Source organism: Capra hircus, chromosome 13 (assembly GCF_001704415.2).
Source record: "Capra hircus breed San Clemente chromosome 13, ASM170441v1, whole genome shotgun sequence".
NCBI classification, from domain to species: domain Eukaryota; kingdom Metazoa; phylum Chordata; class Mammalia; order Artiodactyla; family Bovidae; genus Capra; species Capra hircus.
The window spans coordinates 33989812-34006862 of record NC_030820.1 but is presented as its reverse complement, the minus strand read 5'-3'; the positions used below and the strand labels follow the sequence as shown (position 1 = coordinate 34006862).

At 43.0% G+C, this 17051-nt stretch overlaps 1 protein-coding gene across 5 annotated transcripts in view; it reads left to right on the top strand.

Moving 5' to 3' along the window:
- The window catches only part of SVIL (supervillin), a 259517-nt gene that overhangs the window by 173864 nt on the left and 68602 nt on the right, over positions 1–17051 (top strand). For 2 of the 5 annotated variants that reach the window (XM_018057196.1, XM_018057195.1), the window contains 8 exons: positions 7690–7770; positions 9860–10729; positions 11103–11261; positions 11951–11985; positions 12650–12711; positions 12983–13122; positions 14433–14528; positions 16692–16935. In XM_018057196.1, coding sequence (XP_017912685.1) covers positions 7690–7770; positions 9860–10729; positions 11103–11261; positions 11951–11985; positions 12650–12711; positions 12983–13122; positions 14433–14528; positions 16692–16935 — 1687 coding nt within the window. The remainder of the gene's footprint in view (positions 1–7689; positions 7771–9859; positions 10730–11102; positions 11262–11950; positions 11986–12649; positions 12712–12982; positions 13123–14432; positions 14529–16691; positions 16936–17051) is intronic. The other 3 variants (XM_018057199.1, XM_018057198.1, XM_018057197.1) reach the window with 2 other exon arrangements.

Here is a 17051-nt window from a genome sequence, read left to right as displayed (position 1 = left end):
TGATGGACACTTAGGCTGTTTCCATATCTTAACTATAGTGAATAGTGCTGCTATGAACATTAGGATGCACGTGGCTTCTCAAGTTTAGAGTTTTTATCCTTTATTTCCGATCGTTTGCGTATCTCCCAGTGAGAGGTTTGCATCTAAAAACCGTCTCCAGAGCCTGGAGCTCATTGTTTTAGTTAATTGGCGAGATGCTGAGCGAGGCAACTGCCTCTTGACCATTGGCATTTCTGGGTCAGCTTCTGTCTCTGCCACGGCAGGAAGTGTCCTAACACAGAGTCTACATTGGGGCAGAATGTCGTGGGAACAAAGATCTCTGAGGATCTACTCTCTAAAGAGACCACTGGGTACTTCTTACGTGTCTGTGTTTGTATTGACACAGCATTGCTTTCACCTTTCAGTTCCTTTCTCCCCAGACATCACTCTTGTCTTGTTCTTCTAGCTTTGGGCCATTTTTACAGTTAACTTATTGCCTTTTTTTTTTTTTTTTTTTTTTCATTTTATTCTGTTTTCACTGTCAAGAGTCCATTTCTATCAACTGAACAAAAATAAGATGATGCCACCCATAATACTAGCTGGTATGTCCTAAAAATTCAAATGTCTGATAGATTTTAAAATACAATATTTTGCCTGTGTGCTTGTGGCTTTGCACATTCATACACCCGTGTGAGTGTGCAAAGCAATCTTTAGCAGTTTTTCCAAACAAGCAACTTTCAGCAAATAAACTGTTAATTTGAATGAGATGCTGGTGTTAATAGCTATTCTTAAGCTGAATCATGTTTTATAATTAGGAGCTGTTATATAATTAGAGCTAGACACTTAACAGGGTGAAACCAGTTTTACTGTGCTGGATTTGACTTCATTTTGGTGGCAGGAATCACTTTTTCGTCCATTAACTCTAAGGGGTAATGAGGCGTCAAAGCATGTCATTTTATTAGACACTTAGGGATGCAAACCCAGAGCAACTCCTTTCCATGACAACTTAGGGTGAGTTCTTATTTCCTGGTGATATAATTCTCTAGTTGCCACATCATAAAAAAAAAAAAAGTTCTCTTATACTCAAGGTCACCATCTCTTTCACAGGTAACCCTATAGCCCTCTCCTGGGGAGGTAGCCACTGCCCAATAGAGAGCTGGCTCACCCCAGGACCCCACAGAATAGATACTGTGTTAAAGAATGTTAAATTCTTAAAATCAGAAATAACCTGGGAGATTATTTAGTTTAAAACTCTATTTTATACATGAAAAGCCCTGAAGATGAAAGACTTTAAGTAACTGGATTAGAATCATATAGCTGAGTCCATGATCTGGTCAGTCATTCAAGGTCTCTGAATCCATCAGAGTTCTTCTTGACATGTTGCTCTTGTTATTAATGTCAGTTCTATTTTCCATCATAGTAGAAAAAAGAGGTAGCTGGTTTTGCCCTTTGAAGGCTAGAGACTTTAGGATATAAGATTGAGGATATTATAGAAAACATTTATGTGGATTTACATAAGGTATTTAAAAACCTCATCCCCATAAACAAAATGAAAACTTGTAGTCAGGGTGGGGGAAAACTCAAACTCAGTAGGCATCTGTCCATCCACCCAAGCCTGAAAGGTCTTGATTTATGGGTTAATTTCAGCTCTGAAGTAGTTTAGCTATTCATTCAAGAAAGCTATCTTGTGCCAGGCACTGTGTTTCTGGGTGGGCATGTTATTTTTTTTAAGTGTATGAGTTAACCACGACACAGTGGGGTAAATAAGATTATAGAGCCCAAGGTTGGGTGCCAGGGGAATAACCAAGATAAGTTGTTCATCTTTCCTCCTTGGAGAAGTGGTTGTAGTTGAACTAAGTCCTTGAGGATGTGGTGAGTTTACTAGACATGGAGAAGTGGCTGCTTCAGGTGACCTAGAAGGAAGGGGATGGGATGAGTTGAGATAGTCAGGTGGTGACCAACCACGGGACAACTTATGACAAAGAATTTGGCCTTCTCCTGGTGGACAGTACAATGGGAAGTGCCCAAAGGATTTGAAAGCAAGGATGCTTGGTTATGTACTTTAGAAAGAATACTCTAGAGGAGTGTGGGGGATTTGGCTGAAGGAGAATTGATTCCAGTGAGGGAGGCCACGAAAGAGGTTGGCTGCAATTACCTACACATGAGGTGATGCAGTCTTGGTTCCACATTGGCCTTGCTTCTTAACTTGGTCCTGTTTGGCATTTCATTAGGTGATCTGGGAGATACCAATTTCTGGAGGAGGGATTGTAAATAAATTTGAGGGTAGGAAAAAAAGAAAAAAGGAAGAAGGGGAGGGATTGAGAGAGAAGAGATTAGAGGGGATGGGGGAGAGAGAGAAAGAAGGAAGAGACTGTGGGAGCATGGAGGCGAGAGAGTGCCTGTACCTGGAATAATGGTAGGAAACTAACAAGATGAAATTTAAGAAAGTAAGTCCTGTACTTAGAAGGGGGAAAAAAGATCAGTGTATAAATTCAGGATTGGAGAAACTTGATTTAATAGCAGTTCATGTGAAGCAGACCTAGGAGTTTTAGTTGACAATAAGTTCTTTATGTGACTGCCAAGATGGCTAGTCCAATCTTAGAGGACATTAATGAATGTGAATTGTCAATAACACAGCACTAGTCCTCCTGTGTTCTCCAGTGGTCAGGTCACATCTGGGGGTCTCATTCTCACTGAGCTCTTGATGAATGAGAATACTTTCAGAGAGTCCACCTTCACATCTGCCCTTTCCAAGTTTGTGTAACTTTCTCCCTGTCTTAATAGAAACCAGAGTCATTTTTGGAGTCTCTCACACATTCTGTGCTGCTGGACTCCCAAACCAGTCTGTTCTTCTCTTTATCAGATTGTCCTTTTCCCAGTATGGTTATAAAGCTGAGACTTGACTTGCCACAGGGAGCCCTGAGTTTATCTGTTTGACTTCTTGATGATGTTTCTGCCAAAAGGGGGAAAGGGGAGAAAGACCTCATGTACCAAATGAAGTGTCCCACAAATGCAGCTCCCCCTGTGCTTCATGTCTCAGGAAGAGGGACATCTAGATGCCCAGTATCCTACAACAAAGCTGACACACCCAGATAAGGATGTTAGCAGTTTTGCCAGGATTTCCCCAAATATGGCGCCATGAATCTGATATTAAGCCAATCCATAAGATTGGTAAGGATAATCTCAGTGATAGCATTAATTTTGTAGCAGTCTTGCAGGAAGAATAGATACTGCATCTCAGTCATTTTCCCAACTCCTTCTCCTCATCTAACACATATCAAGGGCCTCCATCAGTTATTTCTGAGTGAATGTTCTGCTGTTTTCCACGTCTTCATGACATCTCAAGAAACGGTAGCAGTGCTGCTTGAAATAGCCAGTCTGCAAACTCTGTATCAGGCCTCAACATATAAGGGATTTGCAGGGAATGTAGGCCATGGGTCTTTTCCTTCCTCAAGAAAGTTGTGATGGGAAGAAGGGATCACTGACCTACACAGCAGGCTCAGAGACCATCATTTATATTCTGGTCCAAGCCTTTTATCTCACTATGGACCAGTGACCCCAATCAGCAGAGTATGCTTGGAGCAGCCCTTGTTTATACTTCAGGGTTCTTTCCACTTTGTCTGGGCTTGGAATCCTTGTACATGGTCTTGAGTCCATGTGCTTGTAAATACCATTCAGCTGTGAGTGGGGATTGTGAAACATGAACCAAAAAGTCGCTGGCTGCTCTGGGGGCCTTTCGAACTCAGCCTCCAACCCCAAAAGGCTGATTCTAGGCTGGCCCCAGGGCACCCAGGGCACCCAGGGCACCCAGGGCAGTCGAGTTCCTACCTTACTTTGTTTGGTCACTTCGTTAGAAGTCAAGTAGGAGACATGGAAACCCATATCCATCTGGAAAGGGGAAGCTTAATCCCCTTGGAAGACCCCTCCAGTCCCTTCCTCAGACTCAGCCGTCCCCTCTGACACACGGTCCATCTGCACATACCTTTCGCTCTTTTCAGCCAACCTTTCAGCATTTAGGCCTTCAGCGCTGAGATTAGCCCTGAGGGAAACTGGGGTGAAGTGGTTATCTCACATGTTTATCTTGCTCCTGCCCCAAAAAGATTCTGTTTCTACGTTTTGATTACTCAGGAAGTCTTTATTCCATGATCCAACAGTGAGACTTTTTAAAAAATTTTATTGAAGAGTTGATTTATAATGTGTTAATTTCTGCTGTAAAACAGTGATTCAGTTATACACACACACACATATATATACACTCACACATATATATACACTTTTCTTCATGTTCTTTTTCATTATGGTTTATCTCAGGATATTGAATATAGTTCCCTGTGCTTTATAGTAGGACCTTGTTGTTTATCCACTCTCTCTATATAGTAGGCATTAGTCACTCAGTCATGCCCAACTCTTTGTGACCCCATGGACTGCAGCCCACCAGGCTCCTCTGTCCCTGAGATTCTCCAGGCAAGGATCCTGGAGTGGGTTGCCATTTCCTTCTACAGGGGATCTTCCCAACCCAGGGATCGAACCCGGGTCTCCTGCACTGAAGGCAGATTCTTTACCAACTGAGCTACAAGGGAAGCCCTCTCTATATTTGCTTTTGCTGATGCCAAACTCCCAGTCCTTCCCTCCCCTACCTCATTGTTGGCAACCGCAAGTCTCTTCTCTGTCCCAGCAGTGATATATGTTTAAGTTGTGATATAATTTACATCAAGATGCACATAGTATTTTAGGATGCAGGCCAGTGAGTTTGGGGAAATGTATAACCATTCCCCCTGTCAAGAGAGAAAAGGTTTCCATCACTGCTGTATCTCTGGCCACCAGTGTTGATTCTTGACTTTGCAAGGGCCTCACTTAGCTCTCATAGGCTGGTAGTATCATCTATTGAACTCATTATGTTCTTATGAAAGTATCCTTCCCACTGTTAATTTTTTAACCAAGTCTTAACTATTAAAAGTAGTTAAGCATAATGTTAAAGGACATAAAACAACATTATCTATGCAAGATTTAAAAAATACAAAAGAACCCAGGGTTTCATTGCCATTATCCAGATGTGATCTCTTTATTTTTTTCATATTTTAAAATGCTCAGCTACTGTTATTTCATCTTAAAAAAACAGTACCTGCTGGGCTCCGGAAATACGTTTTGTACTTTCATGAAATGATGTATCTTGTCATCTGAGTCTGGGCCTCTCTTGGGCACCCTGCAGGCTTCCATGGTGGGAAACCTGGTCCCTACCTTCCATTATGTTCCACACTTTCGGGTGCCCATGAATTTCCCAGATCAGTGCTGCACACTTTTTTTTTTCCGGTTGTGTCAGGTCTTAGTTGTGGCACTTGGAATCTTCACTGCCTCATTCAGAATCTTTCTTTGCAGCGCAGGGACTCTCTAGTTGTATCACGAGAGCCCCAGAGCACACAGGCTCAGCGGTTAGAGCACGTGGGCTTAGTTGCTCCATGGCATATGGGATCTTAGTTCCCATGCATTGCAAGGCTGATTCTTAACCACTGGACCACCAGGAAAGTCCCAATGCTGTACTTCAATTCATCATTTTAGCACCCAAGGCATGCTTCTAATCAAACAGAAGAGATTGGCACAGACAGGCAGAACGGATTTGTGGTTGCCAAGGGGGAGGAGGAAGGGAAGAGAAGAACCAGGAGTTTGGGGTTAACAGATACAAACTACTATATGTAGAGAATGAGTAAACAGCCAAGTCCTACGGTATAGCACAGGGAACTGTATTCAATGCCCCATGATAAACTATAATGGAAAAGAATATATATGTGTATAACTGAGTCACTTTGCTGTACAGCAGAAATTAATCCAACATGATAAATCATCTGTACTTCAAGAAAAAAATAAAAAACTTAAAAAAGGAAGAGATTGAGGTTGCTATTTGATATGAAATGGTTAGGAAAGTGTCTCTAATAATAGTTGAGCAGAGACCTATGTAATGAAAGGCCACCAGCCCATGTAGCTGTGGGGGTGGGCGAGTCCAGGGAGAAAGAGTTTAGTGAATATCTATCATTTTGTATAGATACAAAATCAAAGATATAGAAAAACAATTTTTTTGCTTGTAATGAGAACTCATATATATCATACAGCACTGTTAATTGTATTTGCCATGTCATACATTACATCCCTAGAACCTGTTTACTTATAACTGGCCTGATAATTTTTTAGGGTTATATTGACCGAATTTTATTCTGATTAATGAAGATTATATTCAGAAAGTTGCATGGCATATGTTACAGGTTGCAACGCATTCTATTGTACAAAAAGCATCTGGGCCTTAAAATAACTGTGAGGTAGACATATGAGTTATTAACTGATGATTTTCAAAAGCGGGTATCCATTGCGCTCTCTCTATCCCAAGCTATATTGATTGCCTCCTTTCTAAACTGCAGACAATATGCAGAACTATTCCTATGTTTAAATAAATGCCAAGAGATTAGATCCTTTATCATTGGAAATAAAAATGTCTTTCCATAATCTGAGTTTTTTATTTACCGTGGGCTCAATGGCTATAATACTAGAGACAGACAGGTGGGTCATAGATTTGGGTATAGACAGACTGGAGAACAGGGATCCATGCCTAAGTGTGACAGATTGCAGTGGTCACAACAAAATGCACAGTAGTGGTGGCCAACAGGTTCTTGCCTGGGAGTTTGAAACAAAACCCAAATTAAAACGATTTTTAGAAACCTAAGAGAATTTTGTTTTAATTATTATTCTGTTCTTTGGGAAGTGTCTTTGATCTGTGTTTCCAGTCTGGTATTGAAGGACTCTTACAGGTAGGCTGGTAAACACTGTAACTAACATGTAGAGTCCCCATGCTTCTTTTTCTGTTTTGTAACAGCATGCAGGTCAATAATTTGGGTAGTCCTCCTGTGTCTTGCTTTATATACTGATGGCAAGGTTTTCCTTGCCACTGATTTTTTGGTAAGATATCTTCAACCTGGCATTACAACTTTGTCATATTCGACCTTGCATTATATTTGATTGCGTGTTGAAGAATGAGTGTGTCAATCCTGTTATCTTGCCCAACACAATGTTAGTTTTTGATGGCTGGCGTGATGCCTAACTTACCTTGGCTATTTCTCAGGCCCCAGCTCAGTGTTTTGTACATAGTCAGAACTCAATAAACATTTATTAAATGGACTTGTATTAGTATTTGGTAACTGTTGGTTGCATTATTCAGTGATAAATATAAAAGAAAAATGTAGATTAGCAATTAAAGATACCTTATGGAATTTCTTTTTTTTATTCATAGCCCTTATTTCATATGTATTGTTTTGCGTGGACACTATTTTTATATTTGGCTATTTACCGGTATACCTTTACAGAACTTACAGATGATAATTTGTATTTTTAATTCAACCTCCTACCAAAGAATTGTCTGGTATTTATAGGCAGAATATGACTGTAGCAGACTCCTGATATTTCCAAATGATCCCACAAAACACTTTATTTGGTGGCTTCAGATGTATTTGTTCTATCTTGATATCTGTAATAAGTGAACGTCTTGGACATTCCGTGCACCAAATAGAAACCCCATGGCAAAACATGCTTAGACATTTTCAAAAGCCAGCATTATTCCTTACTTAGGAAAAGTCAGCCTTGAGGGTTTTAAATGATGATAATGACGTCTGTGTATGTGTTGACATTTTTATAGCTTTACCTGAATTTTTGTTTTTTTGTACAAAATAGTACCGGGAAACCCAAACATGAGTGGTTTCTCCAGAAAGATTCCGAAGGGGACACACCTTCACTTATCAACTGGCCGTCCAGGTATCTCCCAAGCTGTCGGCTTGTGTTTAGTGAGTGTGTCCCTGTCTCGCACGTCACCGAAACTAACTCGCCCCTGCCCTCTTTTTGGTGGCAGGGCTTTTGAAAATAACGTGTTCGAAAGGGGGCTGCTGGAAGTTGCTTTCTAACCATTCCTTTTTCTCCTACTGCCCTAATGGCTGCTCATACTCTTCCCTTTTGCTTCTCTTTTGAAAAATCTTTCGACTCCACCTCTGGCTTTTCTCCTTTCTCACCACTCACATGCTGCCAGGAGGGAGCGGTAGTGAGCACATAACCAGCACCTCTGGGCTGCTCCCTTGAGCCAGGCTACCCACCCAGGGTCCCATCTTATCATCAGCTCCCCTGTCCTGGCCTTCCAGCCTCCTCCTTTCCATGTCGCCTCTCTCTCAACCAGTTGTTAATTTCCACAGCTATGTATAGGGCATCTGGATTTCAAAGCAGACAAAACCCCCTCTTGCTTCATTTTTAAGGTTGGGGGCAGGGAGAGACAGAATAAGAATGAGTAAGTCATTGGCAGGACAAAGCACCCATATATCGAGTTTCTAACAGTCACTTTGTTCTTGGCTGAGGACAACATTCAGATTGTCTCCGATGGCAAGGACACATTCCGCAGGAGAACTTGAACAAATTAACAAAGCTTATAAATATGAAAACCTCCAGCACTCGCTAGTCTCTGGGAAGAATAACAACTCAGAGTGCTTTTCTCTTCCCCCTGAATGATTCACAGTAACTGCCTTTTATGTGTGTCTTTGACTCTTCTTTAATGAAATATACATATCCTGCATCTTATGTTGAAAGACACGTAGGTGTTTATATCAATTTTAGTAGGATGCCTTTGTCATCTAAGGAAAAATTCCCTTCTAGAAAGTGAATATCACAAGCAGTTATTTTTGCTGACTAATCTTAAGCAAATAAAGGTTTTATATTCCCCGAGAAATCACTTCTCCTACTTCAAAATCATCCTTTAGTTTTTAAAGATTATCCCCAGTCCACAGTCCATTCATAAGCAGTTTGAATGGTTTGTCCTTCCTCACTATGTGGTATTAAAAAAAAAAAAGTAAAAACAACTAGTTTGCACTATTGAATGTTAACCCTTTGCCAAGCACTAAACTGCATACTTTGCAAGCATCACATTACATCTTGTTAAATTATTTCCATTTGAAAGATGAAGCAGCTGAGGCAGGTAGGTTATCTGAGACCACACAGCTCAAACTGGCTGACTGAGGCTTTGAAAAGAGGTCTCCTGGGCCCCTCAGCCAGAGGTCTTGGCTACTTTGCTTCCACAGTAATAAGAAAAGGTTGGTAGCTTTTCCAGTGGATTTCAGTTTTGCTCTCGGCTATTTAAATAGCTCTAGAAACAACCAGAGCCCTCTCTTTTTGGATTAGTTTTTAACTGGTGGCCTAATGACCATTCCAGTGGGGAGAACATGTTCAGTGCATTCTTTCAACAAAAATCTTTTTTTTTGCCGACATCCCTCTTAGCGCTGGAGTTGCTGGAAGTGATGGTGTCTTACCTGGCCATGTGTCTTCTGAACGAATGAATGTTGTCTGCATGGCATGGAAAAATTTGTGACTCTTAAATGCTTGAAAAGGGGTAATTGTTTGCTGTATCTTGAGCTCAATAAAAAATAACCGTCGTCATGAATGCTATGACATTTATAGGAGACAGTGCAGTTACATTTGGTCTTTAGGCTTATATATGCCTGGAAACCACCCCCACCCCAGTCCATATACTAGGCCTGTCCATGTGGAAAGCTTACCCACTAGTAGCCCAGCCTCAGTGCGCCCTCGTGCATACCAGTGGTGCATAGTAATGAATTTTCCTGGGCTTCTGAGTATTCGTTTAGTTAGAAGGCATCCATTCTCTCCCAGGATAGCATCTGGCCCCTCCTAGCTTTTCAGAAGGAAGAGTGAGTTTGTAAACTCATTACAAACTCTTTCCTCTGGCAAGGCGAGTGGGACCCCAAGATGCTTATCCAGTCCCCAGGCATCTCTGGTCTGCACACACATGCTCTCTTCCCCCAGAGCCATGACCACACTTGGCAACTTAAATCCTTTTTCTTTCTTAAAGAGTTAAAGTTAGAGAAAAATTGGTGCGAGAGGAGAGCGCTCGCAGCAGCCCTGAACTTGCCTCCGAGTCCTTAACTCAGAGGAGACACCAGACGGCACCAGGCCATTACCTGGCCTTTCAGTCAGAGAACTCGGCCTTCGATAGGGTCTCGGGCAAGGTGGCCAGCTCCGTGAGACAGCCCATCCGCGGCTACGTCCAGCCAGCAGAGCCCGTCCACACCATCACGCTGGTGACCTCAGACACCCCAGAAAGCATCTCCGAGGGCAGCTGGGTGGGCCCAGCCCCCCAGACTGTCACAAAGCCTCCCCCCTCAAAGGTTCTAGAAGGTGAAAGAAGAGACACCCAGGTTCTCCATATTTGCGAATCCAAAGCAGAAGATGTGCTCTTCTCTGATGCTCTGGAGAAAAGCAGGAAGACCCTTGAAGTTTTGGAGGATCGTGGGTCTGGGAGAAGCCAGGAAGCCCCCCCCGGAACCGAGGACTTGAGTCAGCCCGCTGTTGGCATAGTTACCACGGAACCTCAGAAGGAATCAGAAAGCCTGGTCCGCCCGCCTACGGCTCAGCAGCAGCCCACCGAGAGGATGGGCAGGAGTGAGATGGTCATGTATGTTCAGAGCGAGGCTGTGTCCCAAGGTCACAGGAACGAGGTGCCCACGAGGAAACACAGGGTCCTCACCCGCTCCCTGTCCGACTACACGGGCCCTCCGCAGCTCCAGGCTCTGAAGGCCAAGGCCCCGGCTCCCAAGCGAGATGCCGAGTCGCAGACGTCCAAGGCCGAGTTGGAACTGGGCCTGCTGGACACGAAGGTCTCGGTCGCCCAGCTCCGCAATGCGTTCCTGGAGTCAGCCAGGGCCAGCAGGAAACCCGAGCTGTAGGTGATGTCCACGTGTCCCCCCAGTGTGTCACTTGCACGTCCTTGGCAGAGTTATTCACCTTCCGACTTGTGTGGCATCCTGCCTTGAGTCTTACCAGCTTAGCTCACCAGTGTGTGTAGGGCAGACCATCCAGGACATGGCCCCACGACTACCATTCTGCTTGCGCCTACTAACAGGGCTGGGGCGGAGGGTGGGGGGTGCCTCTGGAGTATCGGGTCTCTGGAATGTTCCACCTCCCAACATGCATGGGAGAGGCATGTGGTGGGATTTTCACTGTCCATGCCTTGACTCACCAGGGTACATAAACCTTTGCTTTCTTCCCTCTCTCTGTCTCCCTTCTGTGTACCTCCTCCCCACCAACTCTAAAAGCCATTCTCGGGTTGAGGGGTCAAGCGAAGGCCCTGGTGTGGAGCGGGAGAGAGGGTCCCGGAAACCGAGGCGCTATTTTTCTCCTGGTGAAAATAGAAAGACTTCCGAGAGATTTAGAACTCAACCCATAACCTCGGCAGAACGAAAGGAATCGGATAGGTAGGCATGTGTCTGTCAAGTTGCCTGGTCTAGAAACTTATAAGAAATCCTATAGAAATTTCTACCCCAGGGATGGTTCTGATGCTGTTTCAATGGGATGTAATGACTCCATAATGCTTCCATCCAAGCTATAAGTGATGTTTGTTTGGCTGGTCTAAATGTGTCTTTAAAGAATGTTGACCATGATGCCAGTATCAGCATACCATTTTAAATTTCATTCAGATGGTAAGAAATGAGAAACATTAAACATTTAATGTTTTAAAATTTTTATGCCCTTAAGTTAGAATCCAGATTGTCCGCTAGATTATATGGTGAAAATAACTAAGGGGATTCGTATTCAGTTTATCAGTGTCTATCTGCATGTTGTATGTGAGTGAGTTTTTATCATATGCTAACACAGAGAAATGAAAGCGTTTGTCTAAAAGGTGATTGTCAGTTGTGTTTAATAAGTCCTCCTTGGTCCTGGTTTGTCTCCACAAGGTGAAACACCTGGCCGGGCTGTGTGCACACATACCCCACAGTGTCTGTAATAGTTGCCCACGCGTAGTCACAACTAGAGTTGCTACCAGGAGGGTGTTCTTTAAGAGGCTTTAATTGAATTTTTATTTTCACTTTTAATATGATCCTTGGATCTTCCACTCCAACCAGCTAATTGTTTGTTATTGTTTTTTCACTCATGTCTTTCCTAGGTCAACTTCAAATTCAGAAATGCCAGCTGCCGAGGGCAAGTATCTGTCTTTTTCTTCTTAATCATCTCACCCCAGATTAGATTTAGATAAGATTTTTGCTTTTGAAAAGAATGAGATTATGGAACAATTACTTTCCTTCCAGCAGATTTTCTTCCTGTGACTATAATAAAGCCTGTTGAGGTTTTCACAAGAACCTTCTTTAGTATTGAGAGAGTGAGAGCTGTGATATTAGCCATTTATTAAAACCATAGATTTGAATCAAAGAAGTAGGTTTTTCATGTTACTTTCTTGTTACTATTTAATAATAAAGAAGAGAAATTCCTTCCTTAAAATCTCTTATTAATTCCATAATATCTATTCTTAAGTCAAATATGACAGTAGGAAATTATTGCCTGGACAAGAATTTTGTTTGGTGAATTGCAATGGGAATTAGTACCTTTTCACTGAGCAGAAGAATAGCCTTCCTCACCCAGAAGAAAATATTGCCTCTTGTTATTTTGGGGCTTCCCTGGTGGCTTAAAGGGTAAAGAATCTGCCTGCAATGCGGGAGACCTGGGCTTGATCCCTGGATTGGGACGATCCCCTTTAGCATATTGATTCATTTATTCAGAAGATTTCAAAGTCCGCCTTGGAAAACTTTTAAGAGACTTTCCCTACATTTTCTAATGATGTTCAGTCTTTATTTGTGACTCTTCACAGATGAAGAAAAGGTCGATGAGCGAGCAAGGCTAAGCGTCGCTGCTAAGAGGCTGCTCTTCAGGGTAAGATGTGCTGAAAGGTCATCAGAGTAAGCCATCGCCTCCTGCAGGCGGCCCCTCCTGCAGACGGCCAGCCTGCAGCCCACTCTGGGTTCTGGTCTGATCTCTCCTCTCATGTGGCCGGTGTGTGTGCTGCTGATGGCGATGCTACCTCCTGGGGCGGCGGAGGGGGCCCCTCCTGTAGACCCTGCAGGGTCTACAGAGTAGCCACATTCTGCCGCCCCAGCTTCCTTTCCTCCAGTTGTTCAGGCATCTACACTGTTTCCCACCTTAGGAGATGGAGAAGTCGTTTGATGAGAAGAGTGTCCCAAAGCGCCGTTCCCGCAACGCAGCTGTGGAGCAGAGGCTGCGGCGCCTACAGGACCGGTCCCACACGCAGCCCGTCACCACCGAGGAGGTGGTCATTGCAGCCACGTAAGTCCCTCTAGGGCCTCTGGGCCTTGGCTGGAAGGCCTTCTTTGTAAAGAGAAATTTAAAGACTTTTAAAACGAGGCGATCAGAAGACGGTTCAGTTAGAAGCCACCAAAAAGTAGGTGTTTGGGTGTCTGGTGTCCCTGAACTTTGTAAAGGGGTGTGTTAACCTATTGTATCTCCTAGAAGAACATGAAGGGAAGTTTTCTTTTTATTTTTTTGCCTGATTTCGTTTTTAATCCCTTTACAATGGAAAATTTAAAATATAAGAGTAGACGGGTTAATGTTCTGAGCCCCCATGCCCTCATCACCCAATCCCAAGAGCCAAAAACCCCAAGCCCATCTCATCTCGCTCCCCCTGTTTGCTGCTGTAGTTATTTTCAAGCAAACCCTATATGTCGTTTCCTCCATAAATATTTTAGTCTGTATCTCAAAACAGACTAAAGATACAAAAGGATTCTCTTGGCTTTTAAATTATCATGATTTTTTTTTTAATTCCGTTGAAGTCTCCAAACGGTGGGAAGTAAGTTTTGAGCTGTGTGTTCTCATGTGTTCAGTATGAATTTCCCAAAGTAATTCATCCAGGAATCATTGCTTCCATTAAACTAAAACTTTTATTAATTTTTTAAAAAAATAGTTTCTCCTGCTGGACATACACGTGCACACACCCTTCCTGAAAAAAAAGTTCATATCATTTAGAGCATCAGCAGCCCACATGTGAAGCTGCTGTTAACTCAGCCACCTGAACTTCCTGTTTGTGGAAAAGTACATCTTATATTCACTGGGAACTCTTGGCAAATCAAAAAATAATAATAATATTTGGTTATTATAAAATAAACAGCTAACCCTAGGAGCGAAACAGTAAATATAAGCAAAAATTATCCACTTGTCAGACTTCCTGAATATACTTTGATGTGCTTATAGATGATATGAGGACCATGATTTTTCTGAAAAAGCGCTTAGGACAACTTAGTAAAACAGAGACATAATCTACTGCTTTGCTGGTGGTTAATATATTAGCTTCTTTTTAATTTTTCTTTTAAACTGGGACACTTATTCTAAATATTCTAAATCCTTTCCAAGCTTGAAAAATCTGTTCCTGTTCCACTGACTTCGGGTCGTCTCTGTCTCTCATTTCCTCAGTTTGTAATTGCTTTTCAACTTCTTTTGTGATTTTGCCAAATAAACAAGCGAACAGTTTTGTTCCAGTATGTTTTGATGTAATGTTTCTGAATTGAAAACTACGCTCTCCTTAATGCTTCTTTTCTTCTCTCTCCTTATGAATGTTCCACCTTTGGCAATTGCTTTTAAAGTGAACCTACCCCTGCTTCGTGCTCAGTGGCCACCCACCCTGTAATGACAAGACATCCTAGCCCCACTGTAGCTAAGAGTCCTGTGCAGCCTGCCAGGTACTGGACAGAAGTTGCTGCATGTCGCACTGAGAGCAGAGGTGCATCTTCCAATCTTGAATGTCTGTCGTTTGTCTGACAAACAAGTCAGCGCAAGGAGTTGTCCCAGCGAAGCGTGTGGCATCTTGCTGTCTCACACCAGGGGACTTCACGTAGGCCTGCGTATGCCGGCATTTCATCCACCTGCTTTCTCTCTGTCCTGGAACTCAACCCCAACTAACCCACTCATCCATTTGTTTTGTTTCCGTTTTACATAACCCTGGTCATCCCTAAAAAAATTTCATTTTTCATGTAAAATACTAGCACTTATTAAAGGCTAACAGAAAAATAGGACCTTAACCTGAATGTTGAAAGTCTTATCGTGCTTAAACACTTCTAGACATGAATACATGCTTACAAACAACCTTACCTGTTTTCTAATGGATAAACAATGCCGTTTTATTTGAAGATCCGGACAATAACAATTCATAGTGTCTGAACTTAGATGCTTTACTGTTTTGTTTTAAGTTGTGGTGTTTTAAAGTGATGTCCTTAAGGCAGGTAAATATCCCTTCTATTTCACTGTTACAGGCCAAAACACAAAGGCGAAAGCAAGATTAAAACAAGTAAGATGACAGTTCAGAAAGAAAGCTGGCATTGTCGAGATGCAGGCTGTCTTTGGGAAAGCAGGTTTCTAGCACACCTAGTTCTTCCCTGTGCTCAGTTATGTGCGACTCTTTGCAACCCCATGGACTGTAGCCCACCAGGCTCCTCTCTCCATGGAATTTTCCAGGCAAGAATACTGGAGCGGGCTGCCATTTCCTTCTCCAGGGGATCTTCCCCACCCAGGGATTGGACCCACATCTCTTGCATCTCCTGAATTGGTGTCTTTACAGCTAGAGCCACCTGGGAGGCCCAGTTGCTCTCTGGACCTCAGGAAAGATGCCAAGACTCAGGCTCCCTTACTCCCGCCTCACTGTGCCCTGGAAAACTGACACCCCTCTCTTGTCTGGGACAACTTGTAGAGCACTAGTTAATCAGAGTCCAGGCAGACTGTACTCTTCTCCTGGACTTGAGCATTGGATGTCCCTGTGGCAGAAGGCACATTGTCTTAGACCTTCCAAGATTCACAAGACCAGGAAACTGGAAGCCTTTTCCTGTTAGAGGGATTCATCAGCACCAAAATGTCCTTCATTTTCAAGTTACCAGGAATTTCAGACTTTTAGTACCTTTTAGGAAACAGATGGAAACCTACAAGAGAAAATCCTAGGTTAAAAGAGGAGAATGATCTTTACAGTGAAACTATGTGTGTGTAGTAAGTGAACATCAAAACCCTGTGTTGTAGTTAATGCTTTTTTTTTTTTTTTTTTTAGTGAATGCTTTTGATAGAATAATTGTATTATTTCCTAACTTTAAAATGTAGGGATTTCCCTGGAGGTCCAGTGGTTAAGACTTTGCCTAGAGAATGGAGGTTAGATCCCTGGTGAGGGAGCTAAGATCCCAGAGAGCTAAGAGATATGCGATTCTGCCCATCCCCACGAAAAAGAAAAATAAACAACAGAAGCAATATTGTAACAAATTTAATGAAGACTTTTAGAATGGTCCACATTTTTTAAAAAATTAAAAAGAAAAAATGTAAAGACCACCTTCTGAACCACACATTTAGATAATGTCTAAATAGGTTGCATGGAGAAGGAAATGGCAACCCACTCCAGTATTCTTGCCGGGCGAATCCCAGGGACAGAAGAGCCTGGTGGGCTGCCATCTATGGGGTCGCACAGAGTTAGACACGGCTGAAGCGACTTAGCAGCAGCAGCAGCAAACAGGCCGTAGGCAAGGTCTGAGGACTCCTCCTAGCTGTGTTTATTGTTGATACTAGCAGTACAGCTCCTCTCTCTAAGATAAGGTATACCTAAGCCTTAATTTGTTTAATTCTGCAATTAGGAAACTCAATGTTTAGAAATAATCCAGAGCTGAAAATCTGTGTGGCATTGACCGTGCAAGGGTCCTCAGCCTAGAGTGTTCACTCTCTTATTAATAGCTGACCAACTGCCCACACCTGTCTTGCATCTAGATAGGGGAAAATAAGCCCCCTTTCCAGTGACACTTTGAAGAAAGTTAACAGACAGACTTAGCGGTGGGCTTCTGTTTCTCTCCCTGTGGCTGACGTCTCCCCCCTTTCAGATTGCAGGCATCTGCTCACCAAAAGGCATTAGCCAAAGACCAGACAAACGAGAGTAAAGATTCTGCTGAGCAGGGAGAACCTGACTCCTCCACTCTGAGCTTAGCAGAGAAGCTGGCCTTGTTTAACAAACTGTCCCAGCCGGTCTCAAAAGCCATTTCAACGCGGAACAGATTAGATATGAGACAGAGGAGGATGAATGCTCGTTATCAAACCCAGCCGGTCACACTTGGAGAGGTGGAACAGGTGGGTGCCCTGTGATCCAGCTCCAAGGTTGCACGTATGTCCTGAAAATATGGGAGCATGCTGTCCCCCGGGGGTTAATGATACGATTAAGGGGCTCGACCTGTACTCTGTGTTAC